Source organism: Microcebus murinus, chromosome 17 (assembly GCF_040939455.1).
Source record: "Microcebus murinus isolate Inina chromosome 17, M.murinus_Inina_mat1.0, whole genome shotgun sequence".
Lineage (NCBI taxonomy): Eukaryota > Metazoa > Chordata > Mammalia > Primates > Cheirogaleidae > Microcebus > Microcebus murinus.
The window spans coordinates 44,593,886-44,611,275 of record NC_134120.1 but is presented as its reverse complement, the minus strand read 5'-3'; the positions used below and the strand labels follow the sequence as shown (position 1 = coordinate 44,611,275).

Here is a 17,390-nt window from a genome sequence, read left to right as displayed (position 1 = left end):
CCTAGGCTTAGAGTACTGTGACGTCAGCCTAGCTCACAGCAACCTCAAACTCCTGGGCTCAAGCGATCCTCCTGCCTTAGCCTCCTGAGTAGCTGGGACTATAGGCATGCGCCACTGTGCCTGGCTAATTTTTTCTATATATTTATAGTTGTCCAGCTAATTTCTTTCTATTTTTCAGAAATAAAATCTTAAACACACACAAAAAGCAGGAGTTTTCCAAACTGAAAAGCAATGTTTAATTGATATGCTAAGACAACAGAAAGTATGGGGCAGTGGCTGAGATCACAGTATCCAGAGTTCAAGTTCCTGGGTTCAAATCCTGACTCTGCCACTTAGGGGCTAAGTGAGTCGGGGCAGGCAAGTCACTTCACCTCTCTTAATTTCTATTTCCTCATCAGTGAAATGGGAAAAATAAAAGTCTGATTGCTGGAAACTAATTTATGCTCTTTTAGCAGAAAAGTGATGAGTTATCACTGTTGGCAACATTGGTACAGAAGCTATATAAAGCTCCCTCATGGCTGCTGGGGCCTGGGCCTGGGCGAGGTGGGTGATTAGCACAAAGGAGCTCTGTGTGCTGATGGGACAGTTCTGTCTCGATGGCAGTGGTGGTTACAGGAATCCACACACGTGATAAAACGACACAGAACTCACATACGCCACACTGTGCCAAGTCAGACGCCTGGCCTTGATGTTGCGCCACTATGCTCACGTAAGACGGACATGGGAGGAATCCAAGCAAAGGGCACCTGCGTCCTCCCTGCACTGCCGTGGCAACTCTCCGTGAATCTAATTATTTTAAAATAAAAGCTTAAGCAAAAGCTCTCTCTTACACTGGCTGATAAAAACTGGATAAAAAATATTTAAACTATTGTTATGTATCTGCTTTTGCATTTCTGTATATATATTTAACACCTGTTAGAGTCTCCGTCTCAAGCTGTCTGATTCCTTAGAAGGCATGTGACAGTCTGTTTTGCGGAAAAGAAAGAGCAGAACCACAGACAGGCGCCTACCACAATGGGCCGCATCCACTCCTTCAGCAGCAGGGGGGAGTAGGAGTGTTTGAAGAAGCGAAACAGACAGCTCTCCGAGGCCTGCACGCCGGTCCCATCCTCAGCGCCCCGGACGCAGCAGAGGATGTCTAGCCGATTTTTCTGAAGGGAAAAAGAGGAACAAAGGTCATAGAAAACACTCTTTGGCTGCTTCATCTAGATTCGAGACTCAAACAGATTCAGTCCTGGTAACAACTTACCTCTTGCCGTTTAATGTCTAAGCCCAACAGACTCACGAAGCAGGTAATCTGCAGGAGGAAGTCAATGAAGACGGCCAGCCCCGCAAACAGAGAGAAGGTGTGCACGGCTGGCATCATGGACAGTGCTCCTGCAGGGGCGAAAAGAGAGCCGTGTCACCCCATTCACAGCGGGGCCCGTGCTGCAGGTCTTCCATCCACATGCACACGCAGACATAAGGAGCTGGTGCAGGCCGAACCCACAAGAAGGCCTGCTGCAGGTGTGCGGGCTGCCGAGCCCGGACTGCGAGAACAGTCTGTGGGCCCAGTGCTTTCTACAATGGTGTCGGCACCAGACCACTCAGGGAGTTAAAAACGTAGCTTCCTGGGTCCGGGCCCCATGCTACTTAAGCAAGATACAATGGGAATTCAACCCAATTCTACTGCATTCAGGCTCTCAGGCAAATTTATGTGCAGTAAGATTTGAGAACCACTGATATAGACCATTTCTTAGAGTACCTTCCATGCTTCACTGAGAGGGCCTGTATTTTCCGTCTGCTGTTATGGTAACAATATTAGCCTCCCAATGTAGTTACTGCAAGAGGCAGTTTACAAGCACATCAGGATCAAAGGTACGAGGCAAAGACTCAGAAACTACAAACCAATAGCCTGTGAATCAGATGTATCCTGTATGGTTCACACTATATCAACCCATTTTAGAATTTAAAACCTTTTCAAAAGTAGCCAAAATGTAACAATGACATTTTACACAAAAATCTAGATTCACAACTTGATTGAAAACAAACCACAACAGACCTCGTAGCACTGAGCCAGCCACATAGAGCTAACTGCGTCTGAGGTGGGACACGCGAACAAACTCTGGGTGCCCAGTCCCCACTGCTCCTACTGTCCTGCCAAGGTCACTCCGACCCTGAGGCACAGTCTCAGCTGCCATTATCATCACACTTGCACTGGTTTTCTTGCGATAGAGGAAGAAAGTGTTTAAAAGAAGAAAGTGTTTTTGGTTGGTTTTTGCACCTGAGTTCATCAAAAGGAACTGTACGGGCCAAAGGTTTCAAAAGCACACTGCTTTGTGGAAACGAAGACTATGCGAGCAGCGTGTCTGCACCGAAAGGCTACCGGCTACGATGGCCCCGTGCGAGACGACCTGGCAGCCATGTAGGCATTGTAGTCTGTGACCTGTGGATGTGCTGCTTCTCTGAACTGGGTGACTCTACTCCAGCCTCCTCTGTAGTAGACAGAATCACTGATCTCCTACCACACTTCAGAGATGGGGCCGGCAGCCCCTGGTGATCTCTCCATATGAAAGAAACACGGAAGTGGTGCTGATTTTTGTATTGAGGGAAGATTCAAGAAGCTCTGCTCATTAACAAGGCTGCTTCCACAATGAGCTTGTGCACACAGGAGATAAAGACTGTCCCTGAAAACGACAGCAAGACACCCGGCCAGCGAGTGCCTGCGGATCTGAGAGTTGTGCTTCGAGTGCTGCGCTGAGGAGCAATCTGCGGCTACGCAAGGATGTCACTTTCAAACAGCAACATTCGCTGTGGCTACCAAAAGGGGGAAGTGGCCATATGCACTCTAGGTCTCTGGCATACTGATCTCAACACTGTCCCGAAACTCAACACAAGAAGGAAGCCACCTGCAAAGTGATACCCAAGATTCTGACCAATTTTTCTGAGGTCCACTCAGTGATACTTTCTAATTGCAGAATAGACCTTCAAAAAGGAGGCAACACTCAGAGGCATATTCAGATGCCCAGATACTTCTTTTTCCAGGCTCAAACTACAAGATTGGTACAATTTAAAGCATACTTACCTAAGAAAAATGCTATAGTCTCGGAAAAGGATGACAGGAACATACTAGGAGCCACTTCTCCTAGGACCCTGCCCAGCTGCTGATCCAGGGTTTCCCCTTGAAGACGTTCATCTCTCTTTAAAAAAATAATTAAACACACAGTGTTAAAATTTCCCAGTAACAATGCCACTTCTTTGTTGCCTTGTGTTAACTCAAGGGCAAAGAAACACGATTAGTAGATGATTAGCAGTTTCTTCTTTGCATATAAACTTTGGTGGGGGACCCCAGAGTTCTCATGTTAATTTGTTCCTAGTATTTCTGAACCACTGAGCTAGGTACCAGGTGAGAAAATCCAGGAAAGATTGGATCATGTTATCAAGAAAATACATGGAACAGGCTGTAGGTAACTGGACCATTAAATGACACTTGCACATGCCACGGAGTCTATAAGACGACTGAGACCATTTTCTAAAGCAGCAGGTCATGTGTTGACCTGCCTTTTTTTTTTTTTTTTTTGAGATGGAGTCTTGCTCTGTCACCTGGGCTAGAGTGCAGTAACATTGGCCTAGCTCACAGCAACCTCGAACTCCTGGGCTTGAGCGATTCTCCTGCCTCAGCCTCCCAAGCAGCTGTGCCACCACGCCCAGCTAATTTTTCTATTTTTAGTAGAGACAGGGTCTCACTCTTGCTCAGGCTGGTCTTGAACTCCTGAACTGAATCAATCCTCCCACCTCAGCCTCACAGAGTGCTAGGATTATGGGCCTGAGCCACCACACCTGGCCGATCTTCTGCCTTTTTAGTGGCACTTTTGAATAAAACAAATCTACCATTCTCCTATATTATGCTGAGAATTATTTTAACAGCAGTCATCTTGTTAAATATTTTCCAAAAGTGTGTTAGTTCTTCTTACAAACACGTGAAACAAGATACCACTTAAAATAAAATTCTCACTTTTTCTCTATTCCACCAACCAGAGGAGGAGTGAAATTCTTGGTCCCCAAATGGCCATAACAAGTTGAGAAGCCCAACAAGCCACACGGGGAAAGGAAACAGCCCCTCACTGGCCACTCTCACAGATGCAGCACTGAAGAGCCACTCACAGACCCTGGGATTGGACAGCTGCCAGGCTCCATGAGAATATGGAATTATACCTGGTAGGTCTGCACCAGAATGAAGATGTTGTCCACCCCGACAGCCAGCACCAGGAATGGGATGACTTCAATCACGATGAGGGTCAGGGGGATCCCAATGTAGCTGAAGACACCCAACGAGCACGCCACTGAACTCAACACGATCAGGATGCCCGCGATGCCTAGGGAGACCTTCGAATCCACCTGAGGGATGTGGCAAAGACATAAGTCACTGGCCCAAGGGTTTTCTGTCCTATTTGTTACTTTTTTACATAGCTATATCCAATCTAGAGTTAAAAGTACAACTCTCAGTTTGAGAGAAGATATGAAAGAATTTCTAGGTCTTCCCTAGCAATATATTTTACGAGCTTACACTCTTAGCTGATGGAGTGAACAAATTAGAAAAAAACTGGATTATGTAAAATAGACTTTAAGATAAACCAAAAAATTGGAACTGAAGAAAACAGATACAGGAAACAGAAAAGTCACATACAATTAAAACAGGGATTTAAGGCAGTTTTGAACACAGTGAATCAAGAATAAGGCAAAAATATGACATCATGCTGTGCATTGCCATCACACACACACACACATACACACACACACACACACACACGCACACACAGCCTGCTTACCAGGAGCCTGCGGCAGCTTTTGATGTGCCCCAAGGCCAGGGAAATATATAGAAACATAATGGCATAGCTAATTAAAACAGTGAAGACATCGCTGTTACTTTCACGATTTAGCTCATCTTCAATACTTCGTTCAGCAGAGAAAGAAATGGTCAGATTTGGATTCTTGTAGTTTTTCACAAAATTAATAAACCTAAAAAGCAGAATTTTATATTTTTAGTTAAAACTTACTGACAAGTAAGAGACTTCTTCCCAACTTTTATGACACAAAGGTCATGCTTCCTTAACCTTTACCCTGCATAAGGACATTCTGCACTGGGGACTAAATGGTGACACTCTTTCCAATTACAGCCCAAGTTCTAGATGTGCTGAATTTTCTACCCTTGAAAACATGTTTAGAACAAATCTAAAATTGGTTCGTGTTCTCCCTATTTGTTTTTTAATAAAAAATATTTCTGGCCGGGCGCGGTGGCTCACGCCTGTAATCCTAGCACTTTGGGAGGCCGAGGCGGGCGGATTGCTCAAGGTCAGGAGTTCGAAACCAGCCTGAGCGAGACCCCGTCTCTACCAAAAATAGAAATAAATTAATTGACCAACTAAAAATATATATAGAAAAAATTAGCCGGGCATGGTGGCACATGCCTGTAGTCCCAGCTACTCGGGAGGCTGAGGCAGTAGGATCGCTGAGCCCCGAAGATTGAGGTTGCTGTGAGCCAGGCTGACGCCACGGCACTCACTCTAGCCTGGGCAACAAAGTGAGACTCTGTCTCAAAAAAAAAAAAAAAATATTTCTAAATGAGGTATATTATAATAAAGATATACTCTCATGGAACAAAATTTAAAAAGCTGATCTACAAAAAAAAAAAAAAAGCTGATCTACAGATTCAACACAATACCATTTGGAATCCTGGCTGACTTCTCTGTAGAAACTGTTAAGCTGAAATTCTAAAATTCTCACGGACTTCCAAGGGGTCCTGAATAGCCTAAATTTCTCTTTCAAGAAGAACAAAGTAGTTAGAGACAGCGCCGGGGCAAGTGAGAGCCCGATGGGCACTGGGCAACTCTGTGCCTCGATGAGGAAAAATTACTAAACATGGGCAAAGGAGATCCTAAGAGGCCGAGAGGCAAAATGTCATCATACGCATTCTTTGTGCAAACTTGCCGGGAGGAGCACAAGAAGAAACACCCAGATGCTTCAGTCAACTTCTCAGAGTTTTCTAAGAAGTGCTCAGAGAGGTGGAAGACCATGTCTGCTAAAGAGAAAGGAAAGTTTGAAGATAAGGCAAAGGTGGACAAGGCCCTTTATGAAAGAGAAATGAAAACCTATATCCCTCCTAAAGGGGAAACAAAAAAGAAGTTCAAGGATCCCAAGGCACCAAGGAGGCCTCCTTCAGCCTTTTTCTTGTTCTGTTCTGAATATTGCCCTAAAATCAAAGGAGAACATCCTGGCCTTTCCATTGGTGATGTTGCAAAGAAACTGGGAGAGATGTGGAATGACACTGCTGCAGATGATGAGCAGCCTTATGAAAAGAAGGCTGCAAAGCTGAGGAAAAGGATATTGCTGCATACCGACCTAAAGGAAAGCCTGATGCAGCAAAAAAGGGAGTCGTCAAGGCTGAAAAAAGCAAGAAAAAGAAGGAGGAGGAGGAAGATGAGGAAGATGAAGAGGATAAAGAGGAGGAGGAAGATGAAGATGATGATGAATAAGTTGGTTCTAGCGCAGTTTTTTTTTTCTTGTCTATAAAGCATTTAACCCCCCTGTACACAACTTAGTCCTTTTAAAGAAAAAAATTGAAATGTAAGGCTGTGTAAGATTTGTTTTTAAACTGTACAGTGTCTTTTTTTGTATAGTTAATACACTACCGAATGTGTCTTTAGCTAGCCCTGTCCTGGTGGTATTTTCAATAGCCACTAACCTTGCCTGGTACAGTATGGGGGTTGTAAATTGGCATGGAAATTTAAAGCAGGTTCTTGTTGGTTCACAGCACAAATTAGTTATATATGGGAATGGTAGTTTTTTCATCTTCAGTTGTCTCTGATGCAGCTTATACGAAATAATTGTTGTTCTGTTAACTGAATACCACTCTGTAATTGCAAAAAAAAGTTGCAGCTGTTTTGTTGACATTCTGAATGCTTCTAAGTAAATACAATTTTTTTGATTAAAAAAAAAAGAAGAAGAAGAAGAACAAAGTAGGGGGACTTACTTTCCAATTTCAAAACTTACTACACACAAGAGTAATCAAGACAGTGTGGTACTGGCACAAGGACATACAGCTCAAAGGAACAGCATTAAAAGCCCAGAAATACACCACATGTCTGTGGTCAACTAATTTTTGATGAGGAAACCAAGATCATTCAATAATCTCTTCAACAAATGACCTGGGACAACTGGAGAGCTACCTGCAAAACAATGAAGCTGGACCCTTACCTCATACCACACACACACACAAATTAACTCAAAGGGATCAAAGACCGAAACATAACAGCTGAAACTACAGGACTCTCAGAAGAAAACTCAGGCATAAATCTCCATGCCCTTGGATTAGGCAATGGTTTCTTAGATATGACATCAAAAGTATGAGCAACAAAAGAAAAAAACACATAAAATTAAAACCTTTGTGCTTCAAAGGACAGCATCAAGAAAGCAAAGAGACAACCCACAGAGAGGGAAAAAATATTTGAGAATCCTGTGTATGAAAAGGGACTTGTATCTAGACTATATAAAAAAAATTCTCATAATTCAATAATAAAAACCCCCAGTTTTATTTTAGCCCAGTTAAAAATGTACAAAGGACATGATAACATTTCTCCAAGGAAGATATACTAATGGACAAAAAGCATGTGAAAAGATGCTCAAAAAAGCCACCAGGAAAATGCAAATCAAAACTACAATGAGATTCCACTTCGTACCCAGGAGGCTGGCTAGGACCGCAAAGTCAGACGAGCGCCGCTGAGGATGTCAAGAGAAACTGGAACCTGCACACGCTGCTGGTGGCGATGGAAAGCGCTATCACCACTTTATTTATTTTACACCTTTACCTCTCCTAACCAGAAGCTATAGCCGCTTTGGAAAACAGCCTGGCAGTTCTTCAATGAAAGGCAGAGCCACTGTAAGGCTCAGCGACTCTACTCCTAGATATATGCCCAAGAGAAATGAAAACTGACTTCCACACAGAAACTCGTACTCAAATGTTCACAGCATCACTCGTGCTAGCCAAGACAGGGGAACCACCAAAATGTGCATCAGCTGATGAGTGGATAAAAAAAAATATGGTATGTGTGTTCAATGGAATATCTGGCTATAAAAGGGCATGAAGTACTGACACACACAACACGGATGACCCTGGAAAACATCATGCTAAGTGAAAAAAGTCAGGCGCAAAAGGCCACATATGAGTCCATGCATATAAAAGTCCAGAATAGGAAGATCTCCAGAGACAGAAAGCACATTAGTCGCTGCCTTGGTCTGTGGGTGGGAGGATGAGAAGATGGGGTGTCAGCTAAAGAGGATGGGGTTTCATTGTGAGGTAACAAAAATGTCCTCAAATGGCTGCACGTATATGCGAATATACTAATGCCACTGAAGCGTATACTTTAGATGGGTGATTTGTATGATATATAAACCATACCTCAGTAAAACTCATTTTTATTTATTTTTTTAGAGACAGGGTCTTGCTCTGTCTCCCAGGCTAGAGTGCAGCCTCCAACTCCTGTGCTCAAGAGATCCTCCTGCCTCAGCCTCCCAAGTAACTGGGACTATATGTGTATACCACATCTGGCTAATTTTGAAATTTTTTGTAGAGACAGGGTCTCACTATGTTGCTCAGGGTGGTCTCAAACTCCTGGGCCTCAAGTGATCCTCCTGCCTCAGCCTCCCAAAGTACTAGGATTATAAGCATGAACCACCAAATCCAGCAACATTTAAAAAAAAAAAAGAACTGAAGGATATAAAGAAAGAGTAACAGTCCCCTGTTCTCCTAAGTCTTCTCTTCCCATTCTCTGCAAGTTACAAATAGTTAATTTCTCAGGTCATTCATCTGGTATTTTTTCAACACATAGAGAGGACATACAGCATATATTTATGTAAATATGCTGAGTGTGGCTTATATTTAATACATCTTGAACCATTTATTTACCTCATTGTCTCTAATGATTGCATACTATTCTACTGTACTCATCTCCCACATTAACATTCAGCATGCTCCTGATTTTTACTGTTAGAAAACAATGCAAGGAACATTTTTGTATACTTTTGCTTTCTTGTGCAGGAATATCTGTTTCAATCATCTGTTTAAAGAAAAATTTTACACATTTCTTAGTATCACTAGTATCAAGTGAAAAATATCACAACTTAAAGCTGACATTGGTCAATTTAGAGAATGAAGTTCAAGCACTTGTTGCAAGAATCCAGCTTCCCACAAATCAAGTTCAGATTCCGTGAGTGACTCACTCTTTTTCCCAGGCCTGGGCCCTCTGGAGCTTCTCTGTATCATTATAGTAATTACTGACAGGGAAGGTAATCACAAGGGCAGTGGCATTATTGTAGTTTTGATCTAGAAAGGAAAAATGTGACATCAAAAAGCAGATCACAGGTGTGCAGAAATTAGATATATACAAGGGGGAAAATCACAATACAGGTAGCAGACTGATTTCTCACTGCAGTCAGACTATTTCTGTGCTCTAAGAATCAAACAGTTTACAGAAAGTCTGTATACAGTTTAGTTCATGAATAAAAATAATTCTTTATCTGAAGTAGGCATGGTTATCATTCATGAAGAATAATTATTTTTGTTAACTGCACAGTATGTGCATGGTAAAAATTTCAAACAGAGCAGAAAGGTGTCCAGTGAAAATTCTCTCTTTTCCCCCATTCCCAATCTCTTAGTTCTCCCCATACTGCGACTATCTGAAACTCTTTCTAGAGATACTTACCGCACACACAAGCACACACATATATTCTTCTCCTTTCCTTCTTAATCACAGAAACAGTAACATACAGTTCTAGATATTACATTTAAAAATTTTGCATCTTGAATATTGCTCCGTTTTACTTTTGTGGGGTTTTTTGTTTGTTTTAAAGAGACAGGGTCTTGCTGTTTTCCCAGCTGGAGGGTACAGTGGCATCATCTTAGCTCATGGCAGCCTCAAACTCCTGGGCTCAAGTGATCCTCCCACCTCAGCCTCCAAGTAGCTGAGACCATAGGTGTGCACCACCATGCCAAGCAATTTTTTTTTCTCATTTGTTTTAGAGACAACGTCTTGCTGTGTTGCTCAGGCTGATCTCAAACTCCTGGCCTAAAGAGATCCTTCTACCTCAGCCTCCTGAGTAGCTGGTACTATAGGCTCGTGCCACTGCATCTGGCCTACCTACCACTCTACTGTAATACATAAAGAGCTTCCTTATTCTTTTTCTACTAATATTTTCTAGTATAATTTAGCCAATCCCTAACTGATGAACATTTTTGCAATTGTTTTGCTACTACAAATAAAATTACTACAAAGAATAACCTATAAATATTTTAAATGTGTAAAATTAGGTACTGTGGATATATCAGTGAACAAGAGAGATAAAAATCCTCCTTCCTGGAGCTTACATTCCAGTAACCAATTTACATAACCACCACCACCACCACCACCAACAGAGAATTTCCTACATTTTCACCAATGAAGAGTTTTATCAAACTCTTAGGCCTCTGTCCATTTGTTAAAGAGATTGAAGTGAGATGCACTTCCCCCATGCAATTAATTTTAGTATAAGTACTGCCAAAGTGAGCACACACCCCCAATACAATTAAAAGCCATTTGTATTTCTTCTTATGTTAACTTTCACATGGCTTCAAACCACTTTTCTTTCGGGTTGTTGATCTTTTCTTTTTTCACAAGAGCTCTTTATATATTAAAGGAAATGCTGCTATGTATACTAATATATTTTTGTCCAGTTTCTTTTTTTTTTAAACTATATGCTATTTGTTTTCCATGCATGAATTTAAGATTTTTATGGAGTCAAATTCATCAGTCTTTCCTTTTGTGGCTTCTGAGTTTTGTGTCTTGCTTAGAAATGCCTTCTCCATTTAAAAATTATTTTTAAAAAAAATTTCTTCCAGTTCTTCAACAGTTTTACTTCTTACTTGTCAATCTTTGATCCATATGGAATTTATTCTGGTGAGAAGAATAGGTAAAGATCAAATTTATTAATTTTCCTCTATGGCTGGTTAGTTGCTGACACCGCCGTTTCTCCACTGATTAGAAATGACGTTTTATTTTATGAAGCATAGTAAATTTTAAATACAGATCGCAACTTCTCCCCTGACACTCAGTGTGGAGAAGAAAACCTATCTGGCCTCTTCAATGGTTGGAGAAAAACTTGTTGAGCCTGTTAAGATTAGGTTTCAGATGCCAAAGGCGTCACATGAATCATCACCCCATTTTCTCAAGTACAATGTTCCAAAGTGCTACAGGAACCAAAAACAAAGAGCCAACCAACTGCTCTTCACACGATTAAAGTGTCCAAATTCTTAACCGATTGGTTCAGAAGAAAAAAACAATCCATTGACTTTGTTTCTTCTTCCACATACTTCACTTATTATCTCTTCCTCATTACAAGAGTTCTTAACCTAAGGTCCATGAACTCCCAAGAGGTTCATAGATGAGCTTCAGGGGTTCTAGGACCTCCCTGAAACTGAACAACATCGATGTGCACAACTGCATTACTCTGGGGAAATGTTCTTTGCCTTCTTCCACAGCTTCTCAAAGGCTTCTGTGATCTAAAAATGGTTAACACAATCCACTTCTTTTAAATTTGGAATAAAACCCAAAACCAATGCTAAAGAATTTATTTTATTTGGGATTCAAGAGATAGGGAGTAAGATGGCTCAATTTATGAAATCTTCATAATTACCACTTGATGCTAATGACAGAACCAAGACGACTTTCTTTACCCAACAGGAAAAGTCAAGGCTTCTCTTACTTACCATCATAGCCGCCTAACACAAGCCACGGGAACACTGGGCCACCAAATGTTCCCAGACAGGGATCATGGAGCAAGCTCGTATCATTCAGAGAGGCAGGGGCCCTGCCAAAAAGTTCAGAAAACACTTCCTAATGAGAACAGCCTGAAGACATCATGGAGACTTAATGTACGTATTCTAAGCATAATGTGGGCCCTGAGGTTCCTTAGTTGACTATGGTCCAGCACCCCTCTGCGGGCTCAGAAGAGGCAGGCAGACAGCCCCGTCCAATCACCAGCACATGGTGCACGGGGCTACGCAGGCACAGAGGAGGAAGCGAATAATCCAAGGGGGAAATCTGCCAAAAGGATGAGGCCTGCAGAGCACCAGATCTCTGAGGACAAGGGAGAATTCACCAGGGAGGGAAGCAAAGAGGGGGTTTCATACAATTACAATTGTGGGAGAAGAGGAGGGAGACAAAACTGGGGGGTGGGGATGAGAGCAAGATAGTGGTTTGGGGAACAATAACAAGTCCTGTGCTAGAGCACGGGGTGCCCAAGAATGGGACTCCTGAGAGAGGGGACGGGGCTGGAAAGGGCAAGCAATAGACAGTGTAAAAAAAGGGATTGAATGCCAGGCTCAGTGTTTGAATTTGCATCCTGGAGGCACAGGGGAACGATGAGAGATTTCTGGGAAAGGGACGTCATGATCTGTTTTATGAAGACAGCTTGCGTGGCAAAGTGAAAAGTGGAAGCGGGAAACAGCAAGGAGGGGACCAGTGAGGTTTGTGGCACGGCCGCGGCAGGAGATGATGGGGAGGGCAATGCAGTGCAGATAGCCAGCCAGTGGAGAGGGGACCAGCATTTTAGCACAGATCAGCAGCCAGAGCTTGGCTGGGCGCTGGGAGGTTCTCGTATACAATCTGCCCATCAGAGGGGATGAATGATGGCATGAGGCCTGGAGGTCAGGTGACCTGCAGCTAGAAGCAGAGTCCATTCATCCCACAGCATGGATGCGAGAGACCATCCAGAGGCTAAAATCCACAAGCACTGCATGAGGAAGGCGGTGAGGAAGAGGAGGAGGAATTCAGGGATAAAGCCTCAGGTTTGAGTAACTGGGAGCTGTTGCTGCCATTAAACCATGGGAGGAAAGAAGCAGGTAAAGAGTCCAGGAAAAGATGGAGGCTGAGGAAAGAGGTGAGAGCGGAGGGTTTGGGATCACAGAGGATGTGCACAAGTGTAGCCACAAACCCACTCGAATCCTTGCCCCTGGGACATTGTGCACAGCAGTGCTTCCGTGCTGGTTCAAACAACAACCCTTCCAACAAAGCACAAGTCTCCCATACCTGCCATCCCCAAATTTTTATTGACTTTTATTTTATAAAACAGAAAGTAAATTTTTTCCTCCAAATATAAAAATCATATACTATTAAATGTTTTTTTTCAAATGACCCCTGGCTCTCTTGTACCACCTACCCTGTTAAGAATGCTGGTTTATAGTATAGGGCATAAGCTTATTGTCCTTTGAATGTAACTCATGTTTTCAGAGATGATGCCCTTGAGCTAGACTAAACATAGCCCAACTGCCTTAAGAGTCTTATTCTGATAACAGACAAAACTCAAGGACATCAAAGTTCTTTAGAACCAGAAATCAGAGTCCTCAGCTCGAGGCATGGCTAGTTGAGCAGTGCCCTCGCATGGGACAAGGAATAATCTCTGTTCCCATGATGAAGACAAAGCCACTGTGGCTGTTCAACTGGCTGAACAACTGTTGCCAGGCAGGTCCAGAGCACCCAGGGAGGGCAGGTCCACCTGGCATTGTGACACTCTTCCTCTACCAGGATGAGCCTAAAGATTCCCTCCCTGCTCTCTTGGTGACTAATCCCAATCACAGAAGCATCCTGTCCAGCGAGACATGCCTCCTAAAGAAAGTAGTTGCGGGGTCCTCGAATGGAAAACTTCACATAACCCTGCACCAATTCCTTGAATGAAGGCTGCATGTTTTAAAAACAATTCAATATCATGATAAAAGGTTATATTTGAAAGACAAGAAAATGCACCATAGGCTTCTATCTTTAAGTCTTGGGGGATGGGGGGTGGGATTTCATGAAACTGTTACTGACCCAGGCAAGACTAAAAGGTTGAGAGGGACCTGCTGTTCCTGGATTACACACCATGAAAGCTCCCACCCCAGGGCCTTTGCACAGGCTACTCGTTCTGCTTAAAACACGTCCCTGTGAATTTCAAGAGCTCCCTCCTTCCCGTTCCTTTTGTGCAGATCTCCACGCTACAGCAGTACACCCAACTCTTTGCCTGGCTTTATCTTTCTGCTCATAGCATCATCTCCACCTGCCACGATATTGTACATTCACGTGCATATTGTCCCCCTCCCTCCATTAGAATGTGAGCTTCGTGGGGGCAGGGTACTGCTCTGTTTGCCCACTGCTGGGTCTCTAGCACCTTGAATAGTGTCTAGCAACAGTAAGTGCTCAGATATTAATGGGACACATGAGTGACTATCTCCGGCCACTTACCGTACACAGTACAGAAAGTGTGTGTGGTAATCAGCATACACAAAGAAGTCGTCCCCTACTTTGTGGTCCAGCACAGAATGGCTGTTCTGGAAGTAATTTAACACACTCAGAATGGTGCAGTTCTCGTTATAAGGTGACAGAGGGGCTAAGCAGATGTCCCGAAGTGTCACAGTTTCATTGTTATAAGAGGCAGTAATGTTTTCGATGGCTGTCTGTAAGTCAAGAACCTGAAAAAAGATTTCAAAAATAAGCAAACCCAGAAACAAGTCAGATTTCTCTCTCAGATCTTGACTAACCAGTATTTCCCTGCAGGATCAGAAGATAAAGAGTATCTGGGGAAAATACTTCCTAAGATAGGGGAGAGGATTAAGGCACACTATGGTAAGATATCTGGTTTTGCCAAAGGCTCTCTTTTACAGCAAACCGGGTTAGTGGCATCCGGAGAGATGGGGAGGAGACACCATGACCAGAAGGGATCGCAATGTAGGACACACGACCATCTCCCCTCCCTGCCCTCCCCAGCAATAACCAAGAGGACCGCGGAGACTGGAGCAAGATGCGTGGACTTCCCGACACGCCCCTTGCCAACAACACACCACCTACTGCCCTCTCTGTACTACAACCATTACACATGTCCCCACATGTCCTAGCAGTGGAGATGCTCCTGAGATAAACGACTGTGCTGTTCATCTTCTGCGACAACCTGGGATAAAGCAACAGTCACTGGCTGGGGAAAAGATTCTATTAAAGTCTTGGGACCATTTTGGTGTTTTCCAAGATTTTACACTTTCTATAAACAAGAGCAATGCTTAAAGGAAAAACTATATGATTGTGCAATCATTCATTAAAAAATAAGTGGACACAGTTTATCCACAGGTACAGTTCTCCAAGGCAAGTGTGACAGGGACAACAGGAAGGTTTACACGCCTTTTCCAAAATGAATGGGGTGGATCCTATCCCAAATGCAGCTGGGCGCCCGCAGGCAGGCAGTGATGAGTTCACTCCCGCAGGCTGGATCAGTGACAATCCAGCAGGTCTTTCCTCATCTCCCAGGTCGGCACAAAGGGCTTCACTCCTTTGGGTCCTTGCATATTACTTTCAGTTACCACAGGAAAAAAATCAAATTCCTAAGGGGACTTCCCCTCAATACATTCTGCCCCAATAGAGAAGCACTACTGAAGTCTTCCTCTGCTCATCTCAATTTCAATAAAAAGGCAAAACCTACTGTCTGAAGGGAATATAAAAGCAGGCAACAGTACATTTTTCATTGAGTTCAACACCTGTCATTTGTTTTCTTGAAAAGTAAGTGAAGAGCACCTTTGCTGTTACAAGTCAAAGATTTTCAAGATACACCACTACATTCCGCCCCAAATCCACATCAGATCAAGCAGAACTGGTCAACACACAGAGCCAACAAAAATACCACCAGGTCCCCTGACTGACTTATTTCTACGAACAGCAGATTACCTGGTGCAAAATCTCTACGTCGAGTGGAGGTCCAAATGGCACGTCGGCTCCTGAGGGGTAGGGCTCGTAGGTGTGTTTTTTGGTGAGCGGGGCCCGGATGATGAGCTGCTCTGTCCGGAAGAAAGGCCCAAAGTGCTGGTCAAAGTACTCTTTCTCCAGGCGAGCTTGGCTGGCTGGGGCCGACCACAAGTCCACTGGATTGGTTGTGACCCGGACAAACACCAGGCCTGACGAACACGCCACAATGAAGACCAGGGAGAAGAAAATGACACAGCCAGGGTTTCGGACGCAGAAAGACCCCCACTGTGTGAACAGCCGCCTCAGACAGCCCTCAAATGCTGCGCCCACCGGGTCGCAGCAGGACGCCTCCCCTGGAAGGGCGGGAGAGGAAGGGAGGGTGAAGGTTAAGAGCCGTGACATTCCTGAAAGTCGGAACAGGGAGAGTATTAGCTGCTATCGCGCACAGTAGGACCTGAGCCCATCTGGGGACACACACAAGAGCCCCAGCCCTCAGCCACCCGTCTGCTTACGAAGCCACCCGTCGTGGCTGCCACCTCACAGGGAGGGATGTTCTCACACAAGCCTCTGCCGAGCCGAGTCCTCCGACCACTCTGTCTACAGAGCTCTTCAGCCTCGCCCCACCCCTGCTCCTTCCCCGCTCTTATCCCAGTCCAGAATTCTTTCTCTACTCTCATCGCTCGGTTCTGATCTGTCCCCCTCACTGGATGTCAGTGTCACAAGGCAAGGACGTCTGTGTGGACCTCAGCCTTGTCCTCAGCACTAGGCCACCATCTCACACAGAACAGGCGCATGAACATTTCTTGAGGAAATGAACACTCTCACTCGACATAACCTGAACTCTTCCATTTACATACAAATATGCCTACCTTTATCACTGGCATTCACAGAAAAGGCGATGTTGCTATCAATGGGCGTGTACTCAGAGACAAAATACCGTTTTCTGAAAAATAAAAGCATGTTAAGTAGCATTAGTGGACCTCATTACAATGAGGCTATTATTTTGACATTCCTGTAATCCCATTAAAAGCTTACTTCCTCCTCATCTGGTTTTCCTTCCTTCCTTCTTTTTTTTGACAGGGACTTGCTTGGTTGCCCAGGCTGGAGTATACTGGTATGATCACGGCTCACTTCAGCCTCAAACTCCTGATCTCAGGTGATACTCCTGTCTCAGCCTTCTAAGCAGCTAGGACTACAGGTGTGCGTCACTATGCCCAGCTAATTTAAAAATGTTTTGTAAAGATTAGGTCTTACTATGTTGCCCAGGCTGGTCTTGAACTCCTGGCTTCAAATGATACTCCCACCTTGGCCTCCCAAAGTGCTGGGATTATAGATGTGAGTCACTGCACCCAGGTGGCTCTGGTGTTCTGACATGCCCTCATCCCCCAGTTTTGTATTTTCCCTGGCCCCGCCCTGGAATCAACCCCTTCTACAAGGAGCCCTGGTTCCTTTTATTAGAGAATGGTATATAGAAGCCAAGATCACTAGGTGTGCTCATGGCTACTCAGGACGATCACTTGAGCCCAGGTGTTTGAGGATGCAGTGAGCTATGATGACACCACTGTACTCTAGCCCAGGCAACAGAGTGAGATCCTGTCTCAAAAAACAACGAGCCAGGCG

At 44.0% G+C, this 17,390-nt stretch overlaps 1 protein-coding gene and 1 pseudogene across 2 annotated transcripts in view; one reads left to right on the top strand and one right to left on the bottom strand.

The window, feature by feature from the left end:
- The window catches only part of NPC1 (NPC intracellular cholesterol transporter 1), a 44,408-nt gene that overhangs the window by 8,147 nt on the left and 18,871 nt on the right, over window positions 1-17,390 (bottom strand). The window contains exons 7-16 of one of the 2 annotated variants that reach the window (XM_012746105.3): window positions 16,640-16,713; window positions 15,753-16,174; window positions 14,286-14,512; window positions 11,777-11,877; window positions 9,256-9,358; window positions 4,809-4,998; window positions 4,195-4,377; window positions 3,065-3,179; window positions 1,250-1,377; window positions 1,011-1,151 (exon numbers count right to left, since the gene is read on the bottom strand). In XM_012746105.3, coding sequence (XP_012601559.2) covers window positions 1,011-1,151; window positions 1,250-1,377; window positions 3,065-3,179; window positions 4,195-4,377; window positions 4,809-4,998; window positions 9,256-9,358; window positions 11,777-11,877; window positions 14,286-14,512; window positions 15,753-16,174; window positions 16,640-16,713 — 1,684 coding nt within the window. The remainder of the gene's footprint in view (window positions 1-1,010; window positions 1,152-1,249; window positions 1,378-3,064; window positions 3,180-4,194; window positions 4,378-4,808; window positions 4,999-9,255; window positions 9,359-11,776; window positions 11,878-14,285; window positions 14,513-15,752; window positions 16,175-16,639; window positions 16,714-17,390) is intronic. The other variant, XM_012746106.3, reaches the window with a different exon arrangement.
- Window positions 5,899-6,947, top strand: LOC105860942 (high mobility group protein B1 pseudogene; annotated as a pseudogene).